This window comes from Meriones unguiculatus, chromosome 17 (genome assembly GCF_030254825.1).
Source record: "Meriones unguiculatus strain TT.TT164.6M chromosome 17, Bangor_MerUng_6.1, whole genome shotgun sequence".
Taxonomy (NCBI): domain Eukaryota; kingdom Metazoa; phylum Chordata; class Mammalia; order Rodentia; family Muridae; genus Meriones; species Meriones unguiculatus.
Window position 1 is genome coordinate 46841115 of NC_083364.1, and position 15499 is coordinate 46856613.

General features: G+C 40.1%; 1 protein-coding gene across 5 annotated transcripts in view; it reads left to right on the forward strand.

Annotated features, from left to right (window-relative positions):
* Positions 1-115: 115 nt before the first annotated feature.
* The window catches only part of Ccdc191 (coiled-coil domain containing 191), a 66561-nt gene continuing 51177 nt past the window's right edge, over positions 116-15499 (forward strand). For 2 of the 5 annotated variants that reach the window (XM_060370441.1, XM_060370440.1), the window contains exons 1-4: positions 116-330; positions 2416-2454; positions 10742-10883; positions 15136-15267. In XM_060370441.1, the coding sequence (XP_060226424.1) occupies positions 241-330; positions 2416-2454; positions 10742-10883; positions 15136-15267 (403 nt within the window). In that variant the 5' untranslated portion in view covers positions 116-240. The remainder of the gene's footprint in view (positions 331-2415; positions 2455-10741; positions 10884-15135; positions 15268-15499) is intronic. The other 3 variants (XM_060370442.1, XM_060370443.1, XM_060370444.1) reach the window with 3 other exon arrangements.

A 15499-nucleotide genomic window follows, 5' to 3' on the forward strand; every position in this document is an offset into this window, starting at 1 on the left:
CAAGCGCCAGACAGGCAAAGGCCCTGCTAAAGCAAGCCTAGCGAGTCCAACGTTGCCATGGTAACTGGGTGAACGCGAGCTTCCCGCGCAATGCCTCCTGGGAAGAGTAGTTCCGGAATGCACGACCGCTGGCTAGTCGGTGATTGACAGAACTACAACTCCCAGCATCACTTGAAAGCAGCCTGGGAGGAGGCGCGGTTGTCCCCGTTGTTGCCGAAGTGTAGGCCTCAGCTGAAAAAAATGCTGCTAGCACCCCAGGAAGGGTTGGCCTCTAAGAAGAGAATGAAGCCGAGTCGCTGGCAACGGTTCTCAAGGAAGCTGAATCCCAAGGTGATCCCAGTCCGGAGCTTTGAGGAACATGGGCCGGCCATAGGCGCCCCATAGCCCCAAAGCCAGCTTCCTGTCTGGCGCTTCCTCACTCTTCCCCCGGGGGCATCCTTACCTGGCCTTGAAGGTCCCAGAGCCAGCACATCCCTAAGAGGCTTGGTTGGAGGAGCCTTAGAGTCTGTGTCCTCACTACTCCAGTGGGCTGCATCCCGTAAAGATTATTTCCATCTATGGAGAGGTCTGCTAGTGCCCGTCAGGGTGAGGGGAATTTGCCCCTAATCCTTATCTCTGCCTCCAATTGAAACTTGCCGCACATTTCTCCCTCTCCCTTTCAAATCTGAACTAAGATCTTTGAAAGGAAAAAGAAAAAAAAATCACCTTAAATTCTATCTCCCTCTTCGTCAGATATCTAAAATGAACCCAGAAGTCCAGGTGGTTATATATCAATACTTAATTCATATGTTATTTCTGAATTCCACCAGCATTCAAAGATAGATCCTCCCGTTATCTCTTACCTCTTCTAGCTCCTAAAGGCATGGGGGGAAAACCCATCAACACCATTTTAAATTTGGAACATAACAAAAGTGATGTGCAAAGTCACAGTCACACCGAGTGTGCCTTCCAGAATACCTCTTTAACAGTCACAAGAATAAATGCTTTACATGTAAATGAGAGTGCTGAAATGGACTGGATTCAGCATTAAGCTGCAGAGCAGTTTCACCATCTGTTTTAACCCCTTAGTTGCACTTTCCTTTAAAAAGAAGAAAAAAAAAATCCTCTAGATGTGTGGCTTTGGTGGGAGCCCTGGGCCATCACTCTTGTGGGTTATTCTAAATATAGCAGCTATATGCACAGGGCACATTCCACTTAGTGAAAATCATGCTTCAGATACTAGTTCCAGATACTAGAGGGCATAGGCCAGAGCATTAGAGAGTGGAAACTGAGGTTGCTCCGACTACAAAGTATCAGTTGCATAATAGATGGGGCCTAAAATAGCATGTGAATATAGATTTGATGATGAGGGATAAAAAGAAAGAAAGAAAATTGGCACAACGTAGAACTACACAAAGCAAAAAAGGGGATTTTTTTCCTTTTTTTTTCTGATAGTGCTCATTATTACTGTCTAGAGGATAAAGAAAGTAAAAACACAGAGCGCCTTGAAATTCACCTGTGTTTTAATAGGATCAGCTCTTTTTTTGTTGCAGTGACAAAGTTATTCAGCCAGAACAGCTGCATTAATTGTGTGTAAGGTGAGCTGAAGGTGAAGTGTTAGGTAAGTGGAAGAGTATTATACCTTTCCCACCAACTTTCATGTGCCAGCTAATTGGCTTGCTGTCCCATCATTTAAAAAAAAAAAAAGCTGAATATTTTTGCAAAGCAAATGTCCCTGTTTGCTCAGTGATTACTGCAGAGAGCTCTGTAAGCTTCTGGGAGTCACAGAATAGAGAGGAGGCTCCTTGTTATCTCAATTTCTCATTTCAGATTAATAATTGACTCATCTGGGTAGAGATTAATTTGTTTTCTTCATTTTATGCTTGGTGCAACAGTAGATTCTTGTTGGAACAGACAACACCTCAGATGTAGGAAGGACAGGAAGGCATCTGGCAAACAAGAAAGGAAGAACCATATCAGTCTTTAAGCAGAAAATTACAGAGAAAGGTGAATTAACCAGTGTTAGTATGGGTTTCATGAGGAGAAGTACATGTAGTTTTTCTATACCTTGGCTCTTAGCCCTGGAGAACTTTAAAAAAATATATGTATATGTACACTCTAGGCATATATATATATGTATATGTACACTCTAGGCATATACATATATATATATGCCTAGAGTGCAGACCAATTACATTACAATCTCAAGGTAGATGTAGGCAGGAAATAATAAGGATGTCCCAGACAAGGTTTTCTGTTTCTCCTACTGCGGCCTAATGTGCTTTCATTGCTAGTCAGTACTGAACTTGCCAATGAGAAGTTTGGAGGAAAGGATAAAGAATATGTTTCCATATGTTTTACTGCAAAGATAGCTTAAAATGGTAATGTTGATAAAGCTATTGCTATGTATTAATGTTTTGTATCTATTTTCTACAGACGTCGTTTGACCCTGACAGTGTTGGGCACTGGATTAAGGTAAGGCATTTCAAAATCAGAAACAGAAAGAGATGTGATAGACAGACCTCACAGTAGATCTCCAATCTGTGTATGCATGGCTGTTGTTAGCCCCATGTGTTTATGGATGTCACCTCGATTTCATACTTTTGAACATCTTTCATTATTCTGTTGCTTTTCATGTGAGGACTTAAGTATGAATGATGAGAAAAATAGTTTGACACATGCCTTTTATTTTGCATGGGTAGTACGTGAAGAGGCTTAAGGAGGAAGAAAAGAGAAACTTTGGGAGATAATGTTGTAGCCTTCTTCAGACACAAGGATCACTGTTTTGTAGTTAGTTTAAAAAGGCGATCCACTGGCAGAAGCTATATGGCTATCACCAGAATTCTTTAGCATCTAAAATAATACAAAAAAAGGAGTAAGAATTTTCATAAAGAGGCGTGTTTTCCATCACCAGCAGTATTGGAGCAAACTCTAAATTTCACTTAATATTCAACTAATAAAGAATACGATCATCCATTGAGAGGGAGTTGGGTTAGAAAACCTCCACAGAAACTTGTAAATGATTTCCTGATCTACAATATATTCTAGTCCTGAGATTTTAACTTTTTTTAATTCGGGTGCCATTTGAATTGAATGTGCCTTTAAAACACTTCAGGAGCATACCTCTGGATGTCAACTTAGCAAGTCATTGTAATCAGTTTATTTGTGTAGCTCATAGTTCAAAATCTTGTAGTATTTTCCTGAGAGAATATTCTATCTGACAGTAATGTTATCTAAGTTGACAGGCATTGTAGGCACCAGGCCAGATAGAACCTAAGCTAGCTATATATATATATATAGCTAATAATAATATATATATAATATAATATATATAATATAATATATAATATATATATATTAGCAATTTATTCGTTTGCTATTATTTGTTAAGTGCCTACTAAATACAAGCTCGAAATGTTGAGTAGCAGAGCTAAAATGACATAGGCCAGAGTTTATAGTCCAGTGGGGCATAAATAGCCAACTTGAAGATGATAAGAGAATTAAAGACATAAGGGAAGCTTATGGTAGGAGGCATTATCTAGACAGGGCTGGGGCAGAGTCCCTGGCCACTGCCGAAGCCCTGTCTCAAAAGACAGCTAAGCTAGATCATGTCATGAATGCCAGCTCCTGGAGGACCACACAGCCTCTGGCATCCCGCAGGTGCATGTCAGTGCCCAGAGTCCCAGTACTGAGTTTCTGCAGGCCTTAGTCACACACCTACTCACTATCTCTTTTAGAGGGGGAGACTTAATGAAAACTCCAGGCTAAAATTCCATTTTGTCTTGTTTTGATGATTTTTCTTCCTTCATACAGCTGTCAGCCAGCTGGACTCAGATTTTTATCATTCCTCTAAATCTTCTGCACTGGCTCATTCTCCATCCTGCCCTCAAATCTCCCATCTTGAAAAAAATCAATAAGTTCTTATTTGACCCTGCAGCCCTTTCTGATTGTAGAATGATTTGATTGTCTTATCTAATAGCTACAGATAAATATAGTGTGGACCCTCGGCTTTTATACTTTCATTATTCCCTCATATCCACAATTATTTTTGCTCAGTTTCTGTTTCTTAGTCAACCAGCAGTACAAGTACCAAACACACACAAAAAGTCTATCTATTTCCATTTCTGTTCCACATATTACTAGAAATGATTTCCTAACCAAATTTTTCATCTTTTGATAATCATCAAACTTCTCTGTTTAATTTGATAGCTTCAGCATCTGTGTTTTAAACACCATCTCTTCCATTATCTTTGTCCACTGGACTGTATTTTCTTACTTTCCTATTACCTCTCTGCTCTCTGCCCTTTTTTTCTGATTTTACTCCATAATATATCACAACTCTGGGTACACCCTGAATGGTTACAATCTTTTCTCCTAAAACTTCACTTGAGTAGCCCTCACTTTAAAAACCAGCTGCAAATTTGTTCAGTGGAAGGATGCTGGAGAAACTCCTCTCTTTAGAAAAGAAAAGGAAGATTGCCAGTTGCATTGTGGATTTAGCTGAAGTAAGTAAGTAACCATAATTTGTTATGGTACAAAAAAAAAATGGTAGATTAAACCGATCCAAGCTTAGGGATTATCTCTGTAAGTGAAGGGAGAAGGATTTGGAAATAAGGCAGTAGTAGGAAGAAATGGAATATTCTCCCTCAAGGTCTGATAGATATGGAGGAGAGAATGGCTTGCAATGACCATAAGGACTTAAAGGAGTCTAGCTTCAGTATTGTGAGAAAAAGAGGAATGAAACATGGAGATGGGATGATGAGGTGGAAGAGGTGATTAACAAGGTTAAGTTCAAGATAGGAAACACTCTGTACAACGTGGTTCCGGTTAAGTGGATTGCTAAAGGAGAATTATGGGAAATGCTGTGATAAAACAGAAGGTCCTGCAAACCTTAACACTGAGATGTTAATGAGCGTCCACAGTGATGGAGAAATCACTCACAATCAGGCAGGTGCCTGGCTAGCACTAAATGCAGTAGTTTGTGATTTACAATTCATCTTTATCCTGTCTGGCTCATCTTACTCTGTTACATCCTCCTGGTTGATTGAGCTTTCTCAATGTATTCTGTGTGCTATCAGAGGAAACTGTCTCTTCCAGGGGGCATCTAAAGTCCTCTGTCGGTCAGCCTGTATCAGTTTTTCTAAAATAGTCCTTACACGGATACTGTGGATGCTTCCTCTCCTCCCAGGTCTTTCTCCTTCCCCTCTATGAAGCAGGTGCTCCCTCAGCTTTGCCTCAGCCCGGAATAACTGTCCTCTCTGGGACACGATCTCAGTCCTTCCCATACACCTCAGCTTCAGCTGCCCCACCCCCACTTCCACAACTAACCCCATCCTTGAACAGTCCCCTTTAGAGTTCTGTTCTACACACATTTATTAGTAAAACATCAGATGCTTGATTTTAAAAAGAATGATATTTAAAAGAATTGGCACTTTCAAAAACATAAAAACATACACGTTTGAGGATATATTAAATTGTTTAATCATCTGATCTTAAGGAAGTGAAGGGTCATGTTGTAGCCACTATTTCTGCCATCTGTGATGCTCTGTGGGATATGAGGAATATGCATAAGTTATAGGAATAACTGGGAGAATATTTTGTAAAGGGACTTTCACTGAACATAGGTACTAACTAATAAGCTTCTCTCTAGGGCTGGAAAGATACATGGCTCAGTCGTTAAAAGTCTTTCTCTTCTAAGCGTGAGAACCTGAGTTAGATTGCCAGAACCCATTTAAGAGGCCAGATATGGTGGCGTTTGTAATTACAGCTAGAGAAGCAGAGACAGGCGGGCCCCAGGGCCCCTCTGGCCCACCAACATAACCTAATTTGTGGCTCCAAGCAAGTGAGAGAAAAACAGTACCCAAGGTTTTTCTCTGTCCTGCACACACAGGTGCACGCGAGTGTGTGTGCGTGCACACTCACATACTCACACACTCACACATAATAAGCTTATTTTTAAACCAGTCTGTCTTATTTTAGAACTGCTCTTGAATGGCTTACTATGCAGATGGCTGATGGAACCAAAAGCAAAAACTTGAACTTTCTGAGAATGAAACGTTTACGTTTGTTTCCCCATAATGTTCACTGGATTGCTAAAGCAGAGCTAGTCTCCCACCCAGACTTTCTGAAAGAATAAGATGGTAAGTGGACACAAGTTCCTAAAATGTAGACTAGACCCCTCTGAGCAATTATGTATTTATTCTGGGGGGAAAAGATAATATTGTAAGACAACTTCAGGCGTCATTCTAATCCTTATTGTCATATAGTGCATATTTTAAACACTTGTTCTATTAGGACTGAGAAACCGTTTTGTTTTGTTTTGTTTTGTTTTCACTCAGTTGTCATTTGCAGACCCTTAGTATCAAGATCAGTTTTTCCCGTATTTCCCAAACTCTCTACCATCTTCTATTAAGGACCTATACAAAGGCTGGAGAGATGTCTCATGGGGTGAAGGCACTTGCCACCAAGCCGTAACCACCTGAGTTTGATTCCTGGGATCCACTGTGGAAAAAAAAAAAAACTGACCCTGCCTGTGAACATTATGGAGAAATAAACATAAACATTTAATTCTTAGAAAGTTCAAGTTTTCTTTTAATTCCATAAGCCATCTGCATAGTAAGCCATTCAAGAGCAGTTCTAAAGTAAGACAGACTGATTTAAAAATAAGCTTTGACATCCATACATACATGTAAATAAAAATAGACAAATAAATATATGTAATAAAAAGTTTTAAACCTATGCAAATTTCCACTGGAATGACATGTCATACAGTTATTTCTTGTATTCATAGTCTAAAGAATTTAATCAAGTTAACATATCTTGTTGGGGGTTGTTCTAATACTGGCCCTCAAGATCTGGTTACACTTATGCTTATTTCGTAAACCTACGCAAGTTATTATATCTGATTGCTTCATTCAACAGCCTATACCTGGGTAGGGCAGAATAAGGAAGGTGCGGCTAAGGTTCCTGGGCTTTGGAGAGAGTACAGGAGACAGACGGACAGGAAAAGAGAAAAGAAGGAGGATGTCATGATTTGTTAGTGTAGAGAAAAAAAAAAAAAAAACATGTGGGCCAAGCCAAGGATTCCAATAATGGCATTAAAAGGACCAGATGAAGAATGCAAGGAAGTGCCATGAGAGTATGGATGGAAAGTAGACCAGGCAGATGGCATTGGATGGGGGCTGTGAGATGGATGGTGAAGATATTGAGACAGTGTAAGTGAAATATCTGCCTGGCCCAAGGTAAATAAGGCAATTATAAATCTAACAGGTATCTGTGTCTTATTATTTGTGATTGCGGGTTAAATAATACTGCCATGCTGCTCTTTGATCACCTCCCCCTGAGTGGGGAGCAGCCTTATCAGGCCACAGAAGAAGACAATGCAGCCATTCCTGATGTGATCTGATAGACTAAGATCAGAAGGAAGGAGAGGAGGACCTCCCCTATCAGTGGACTTGGGGAGGGGCATGCATGCAGAAAGGGGAGGAAGGTTGGGATTGGGAGGGGAGGAGGGAGGGGCTTATGGGGGGGATACAAAATGAATAAAGTGTAATTAATAATAATAAATAATAATAATAATAATACTGCCATGATAATCTTAGGGCTAATAATAAACATTGCATAGCCCAACACATTTATTAATTACTACAACATCTTGTTTTTTTTATGGGTGTTAGTTTAAGAATTAAAGTTGATAGCCGTATTTGTACCTGTTTACGTGTGTGTATACAAGTATAAACAGTATATGCAAAGTCATTTTCTTAGAACTTAAGAACCTAAAGGGTAGGCCAATACCAGTGAAATCATAATCAGTGAATTCAACGGCACATGCCATAATGTAAAACCAGACAACCCATGGGCTCTGAGAAATAATATAGGAAACAGTCTCTATAGAGTGACCTGTTGTCTCCTGACTCCGTCACCTCTGATGTGATCACATTTTGTTTTCCTCTTTCATATCACTCCTATGTCCAGATTTATCCTTCGCCTTTAAAACTTTACTCCTCTGATGACAATCAGAAACCTAACACCGGCAACTTGAGAGTTAGATAGCTCATCCTACAGCAAAGTTATTACCAAGCTTTCTACCAAGGGCAAAGGCAAAGTCATTCCAAAGTTGGTCAGGAACACTACAACACTACAACAAGATGGCAGTGCAGCATCTTTGAATAAATCCTTGTTGCCTCTTCCTTTACTAAATATTTCTTGGGCACTAACTGAGTTCTAGCAAGAACCTGACTGGTAGGGAATCTCTTGTGAAGAAGAGAACAATCTCTGCTAATGTTCTCTCTGGAGGCTATAATAGAGAAAGTGTATTTTAAACTGATAAAAGCCAGTCTGGTCTACAAAGCGAGTCCAGGACAGCCAGGGCTACACAGAGAAATGCTGTCTCTAAAAAAATAAAATAAAATAAAATAAACTGATAAAAGATACAGAGCTGGAGCAGATGAGGGAGGAGGATGAGGTTACGGTGGTTTTAGAGAAGGCCTGCTGTGACTGTGACTTTTGAGCAGAGCGGGTGAGGGAAAGAGTGGGTATTGGTAGGAGAGGTATGCACACAGAGGGATGGTAATTACTGAGGCTTTGGTGTGGCAGCATCATCAGAGTACTTGAGGATGAACGAACAAAGTGGTCAGTGTGGTTGAAAACAGTGGGCTAGTTAGAGAGCGCACAAAGGGGTCAGGGCCTTGAAGCACACTGTAAGGATCTGTCCTGATTCTAACAAACATTTAAGTGCTTTATGATGGCTCTCACTTGGAAGGGATCACTTGTATAAAGGCTGTTCCGGAAAAGCTGTTGGGGAGACTCTCATTCCTTAGACTGAGGTGGTGGCTATGGAGACAATGTGGCTTATGAATGTATGAGGAATTAGAGTCAAAACATTTTCTAACAGGTAGGAGGGAGGGAAGGAAGAGGAGACAGATAGACAGACAGAGGCTAAGAGACTGATTTTAGGTTAAGGAAGACTCCAGTTTTTACCTAAAGAATGGAACCATGAATTGTCAGTTGTCAATGCCAGTTTGGAGTGAACACTCAGTAAGAGTAAGAGAATGCAAGTTTGCGGGGACACAGACACAGGGGCTCACCTATGAAGTAAAATGTTCCCTACTCTGTCCAAAATCCAAGGTGCTGTGCTCAACTCTATCATTCCCTTCTCCAGGCTTGTGAAATTAGTCATGTTTTTTATTAAACTGTTAAGAAACCGTCTAGATAGCTACAGTGGTGTCTGTCTATCTCAATTTTATCAAACCTGTGGCTTGCTTGACACACAGTATTGGTAGGCCAATACCAGTGAACTCCTTTTAGCTGTAGTAATTTTAGGATTCAGCCTGTGGTTCCTGTTCCCTTGCAAGTTCTCTTGGCATAGAAGCTGATATCACATGTTTGTTCAAAATAAAATATTCAGGTTTCAAGATTCCATTGCCAATGCCCTAAACAAAGTTACCCAAAGAGAAACAAAAGAGGCGATAGGAGGAATGTGATCAAAGTATGTACACATTTACATATATGTAGTGAAACCTATTATTTTGTGTAAAAGTAACTTTTATTTGCCTGGTTCAGTTTGCTGTCTCCAGGCTTACTGCCTCTGTCTGCTAACCTAGGCCTAGAATATTTTCAGTATCTGAGAGTTTCTGCTTAATAAGCTCACCCTGTCTTGTTCTTTCTGAGCTCTGGGCTGGCTGGTTCAACTCAGTTGTTCTGGCACAAATGGTTCTCCCAACTAACTTATTCAATCTGACTTTTCTCTTGGTCTCTGAATTGCTCTGCGTGGTCTCAAACTAGCTCCAACAATTTTTTCTAATCTGGCTCCTTTTCCTTCTCTGGCTTGTTCTGTCTTCACCTTTGTCTTTCTCTGTTTATCACTGTATCTATCACTGTCCCTGTAAAACTGCCTCCCTTCTCTGCATTGCCCTTAAGTAGCTTCCCTTTCCTCTCTCTTCTCCTGAGAGTTGGGCATATCCTATTCTGCCACATCTTTCTCTGATTCATTACCTTTTCTGCTACTCAATTAAGCATCTCTTTGTAGAAGGGTGCTTCCTTCTACAAACTTACCTTACTTTTATTGCTTGGAATTAAAGCACCATTCCTGTACCTAAGCTTTTCTTTACCTGAAACTTGCTCTATACCAGGCTGGCCTTGAACTCAGATCTGCTTGCCTCTCTCTCTTGGATTAAAGGCGTGTCTATATTCCAGCTGGATCACACAGACTTAGAAGGCCCTTGGATGTGATCTCTTGCCAGATAAGCCATGTTCTAAATTAAAATTCCTCTACAATTTTGGACAATTAATACATGCTAATAAAAATAAACATTCATTTTATTTATTTGTGGTGTGTGTGCAGGCATGTGCTTGTGTACAGGAGGATGTGCATGTATGTGTGTAGGTATACACATTCCGTGGCGCATGTGTGGTGGTCAGGAGTTGGCTGTCTCCTGCTGCCTTTGGGACCCAGGCATCAAGCTCAGGTAGTTAGGCTGGTGTACCGGTGTGTCTCGTCAATCCTGTTTTCAACTTTCCTGAGCCTAAACAAACAGCATTCTTAGAAACACTGGGAATGGCAGTTAGAAGTTGGCTAACTGCTGCAATTAATTTAACATTACACACAAAATAAAATATTGTCCAGAGTTCCAACAAAAGTGGGACAATGACTACTAGTACCAGTTGTGAGAAAAGCAGCTTCTGGAATATGTTGGAATTCTCTAGCCACGAATGAGGTTACTATCTGATGGATTTTATTTATTTTTTTTCTGTTACTGTGAAGAGAGTGGAGAAAGCTTCAGAATTTGCCATTTCGAATACATATTCCGCCACAAGTGCATATTTACCTGGAAGGCTTTGGCAACATGCAGTAGATCTGGAAACATGTGAACAAGCAGAGTATCATAATGACGTCTATGAAGAAGGTGAGAGGATGCATTTGCCCTTTGATGTTAGCAGTTCTTAAAGCTTAGCCCAGAACCCTCTGAAAAGCACAGAGTGAAAGCCGCTCTTATCCTCGCTCTTAGCCTTTGCTTCTCTACTACCTGAAGCCGCTTATTCCAGAGATAACTTCATTATTATGTGTAAGATCATTCTGTAAAAATTTGTGTTTGATTGTGTGTGTGTGTGTGTTCACACTGGTGTCTGCATGTTTGTAAAGACATTAGAAGAGGCCAGAGGCATTGGCTTCCCTGGAGCTGGAGTCACAGGTGGTTGTGAGCTGCCTGGTGTGAGTGCTAGGAACTGAAAGAACTTGGGCCCCCTACAAGATCCCTTTTAATTTGTGCACTTTTAATTCAGCCCCGCAAGGTCGCATTTAAAGCGTTTCATTCCTCTTCATTTATTCAGTGCATACACATTGCAGTCTTGCTACCCTCTACATTAAGCACCAGAAGTATTGATTATGAACAAAAAAAAACAAAGCTGTGTTTTCATGGAGTAAGCACTCAAGTGCAGGAATGAAGAGAATTAAAAACAAGTCATCATCCACTCAAAACAGCCCAGATAGAGGACAAGGTGGTATCCAGAGCTCAAAGTTCAGACAAGTTTGGAGTACATGAGGAGCTGAAGGGAAGCCCATGAGGCTGATACTTCCCGTAGACACGAGCATGAAGGAGTGCACAGAAGACCCATTACATCGGGCATTGTTGGCCTGGAGATGACTTAGATTTCATTCTAAGCATAATACGATGGGCCAGCAGTATAAAAGGCCTGTAATGTAATATTTGGGGGCTGGAGGAAGAGGGGAAAGTAAGCAGTAGGAAGTTGCTGGGGTGGTTGGGATGAAACGCGATAATGACTAGTCTCAGATAGTTGGTAGTCCAGAAATAAAGGAGATCTGTGCCATAATATATTGCCCACCTCACCTTTCACCCTGCCAGTAGCCACACACTATATACTTTTGTTGTCTTATTCCAAATTTCCCAAGCTTTCTAGGCCAGGAGCTTCTTTTCAGGAGAGAAGTGTTTTATCCCAGAATACTTACTGTCCTGAGAAACTACTAGGTCCGTATGCTGGTATGCTTTACAGAGCATGCTTTACAAAGGTCTGTTTTTTGTTCTCATCAGCGCCATTAATATCCCACCATAACTAGTGCTGTGGGGAAATTCTTTGGAACGCTCTGCTTTTAGGTAGTCTGTTTGCCTCTTCCCCGTCCAGCAGGGGGAGCTGTGTGGCATAACTCCCAAAGGAAGTAAGTTCTTCCTTGGTTCTTTTAGTACTTCTTAGTAAGTCCTTGCTGTGAGTGGCATTTAGACCCAGATTGTTTTTACATACAGACTATACACACAAAGGTGTAACTTGTTGTACATGGGTTAGTAATTATCAGCTCCCTTTCTCTGCCTTCTTCTAGCATACTTCTTCTACTATAAGAGCCCTGTGGTACCTTCCAAAACCCTTGCTGAATGCCTGAAATTACAGATAATGCCAAGCCCTACAATACCGCTTCATATACTTGCATACTTATGATAAAGTTTGCTTCATGAATTAGTCACAGAAGGAGATTGATAATAAAATAATAAAACCAAACCATTATAGTAGGTATTATAACCTACGCAAATGTTCTCTTAAAATGTCTTCTTATACTGTATTCCCCATTGTTCTTGTGATGATGTGTGGTGATACAGTACCTGAGTGATGTGATGAACTGAGGTGAATGACAAAAGCATGGAGACAGCACCAGGCTATTATCTGAGGGCTGCCAGAACAGTGTCGCTACAATATCGTGATAGGCAGTCAGTCTAATAAGTGAGATGACAACTGATCTGTTAACTAACAGCAGATAATGTGGCTGGTGCAATGTGCTGGACACAGGAATGACTCATATCCCAAGTGGAGTGGCATAAGATGGCACACAGTTTTATTATGCTATTTAAACAGAGCACAATTCAGAACTTAGGAATTATTTTTGGAATTTTCCATGTGATGTTTTTGGACCTCAATTGACTTAGGTAACTAAAACTATGGAAAATGGCACTACAGATAAAGGGCCACTATTATCATTTGTTTTTCTTTTAACTATACTAAACATTTCTTGATATCCTTTAATATATAGAACTACCTAATTACATAAGAACTATGAGGTAATAATAAAAGTTGTGAAGGTAATGCTAAAATAAGTGTTTTTCTTTGAAATTTTCATGCTGTAGGCTGAGAAAGAGCCCTTTGATAATGATAAAAATATACATATTTTCTCCTGTATTTACATATAATTTTCTTTCTTTTATTTATTTATTATTTATTTTTGCATGAGTTTACATGGCATGTGGTATTTTTGCATGACATGTGGTTGCCAACAGAGGCCAGAAGAGGATGTTGCTTTTCTGGAAGTAGAGTTATGGATAGTTGTGAGCTGGCAAGTAGGTCCTGGGAATTGACCCTGATCCTCTGCAACAGTAGCAAATGCTTTTAACCATTGAGCCATCTCTCCAGCAACCTGGATTTTCATAATGCCACTGAAAAAGAAGTTGGCTTAACAACATACACACTCTAACTTTCCTTTGAACTCAGGATCTCTCCTTCCTATTTCGCTTTCCTGATTCAACCTTATCTCTTCAACTCCTAAAAGGTAGATTTCCTCAGGTTTTTAGTTTTTGAACTCTCTCTACCTACTTTCTTCACCTAGTAATGTCATCCTGTTCTAAGGCTAAAGATGTCTTCCCCCAAACCTGCTGCTTCTTTGTCCTTCTTCCTTCTCAGTAAATTCATCTCTATTCTTTCAGTTAAGCTAAGCGTTCTGAGAATTTCTTTTTCTCCTGTTTCTTGTTTACCAGCAGATCATGTCAACTCCATCCGAAAACATTTTCTAGACAGTAGCCATTTTTAGTTGGCCTACTCCAGGATCAAACTACTATCACCTCTTTACTGGTTTCTCATCCTCTTCTCCCAGTTAACATCTTCTTTGCTTATCCCATATAGTCTATTTTAACAGAGAAATCAAAGTGATCCTTTTAAAATATGCCACCTCTTAGTTTGGAAAGATGGGTTGAAAGAGCATTGGCTGCTCTTCCAGAAAAACCATGTTCAGTTCCTAACACCCACATAGCAGCTGACAGCTGTTTGTAACTTCATTTTCAGGTCATCTGATGACCTCTTCTCACATCTGCAGCCATCAGGCACTTACATGGTACACAGACATACATGCTGGCAAAACACCCATATATTTAAAATTAAATAAAAATTAAAGAAAATTTTAAAATAAATAAATTATAAAACAAATGTCAGGATGGTAGCACACATCTTTAATCCAAGTACTACAAAGGCAGAGGCAGGTGGATCTCTGCGTTCAAGGCCAGCCCGGTCTGCAGAGTGAATTTCAGGTCATCTAGAGCTACATAGTGAGATCCTGTCTCAGAAAGAGGGCTAGGGAGCTCTTTACTCACAACCCTCCTGTGGCTTCTCACACTTAGAATAGTAGACAGGATGCCTACAGTGGCAGAGTATAAGGACTCTAAACAAAAGGGTTTCAGCTTCAGGTCTTCTGACATTTGGAGCAAGACAGTATTGTTGTTGTGGGGAGGCTGTCTTGTGAACAGGGTATTTAGTAGCATCCTAGCCTTGACACATTGTACGCTGTTATCACTTACCCCTGTTGTGACAACCAAAAATGGCTTCAGCTTTGCTATATTTCAAATGAGGGGCAAGATCACTCCTCATTGATAAACACTGCTCTCAGCCTCTCATCTCTATCCCTCTCCCAACCCTATTCTCGTCTCCCTCTCCATCATTTCTCAAACCACACTGCCCTCCCAGACACTTCTCCAGTCCTCTAGACTTGTGCAGCAGGGTCTTTGATCTGGCTTTCCCCTTGTATTGCCCTCTGTATCCATATGGCTCACCCACAATCATCCTCTGCTTGGGTATCTTCTACTTGACCACCCAATTTAAAACAACAACACTTAGTCTCCATTTCTTGTTCCCCTGCTTTGTTTTTATCTTGTTTATTTGTCATTTTCCCTTGATGTAGACTGTTAGCCTCATGGTGGTAACATTTTCTTTCCAGTTTTGTTCCCTGTTATATTCCTAGTACCTAAATAGTACTTGTCATATAGTAGGTGTTCAAGTAATACTGAATGAATGAATGAATGAATGAATGAATGAATGAATGAATGAAAACAGCAAATACAGGAAGCCTGTAAGTCAATGAAATACTAAAAAATGTTTTTGTTCTGCTGATAGCTCAGGAGCTAGTCAGTGACTGGCTAAACAACAAACTTAAGCAAGAATTAGCAAGTGATGGAGAAGGGGAAAACACTGCACCAAGCAGTGTTCTAGACACCCATGGCCATTTGAAGTATGACAAGTTTGATGGTAAGAACTTATCTGGTGCTTCTAAGCTTTAACATCTAATGAATGTTTCTAAGAAGTGTTTTTTATTGTTTTAAATAATAAATGATACACTTGGCTTGTGTTTGGTTTATCTTCATAAGTTTAATTTTTCTTGATTGAATATAAATCTCCGTTGCTATATCCTTAGTTAGTAAGTTCCTATTGCTTTTTAAAATTAAAATATTTCATTATTTATAATTTTGCCTATGAATTT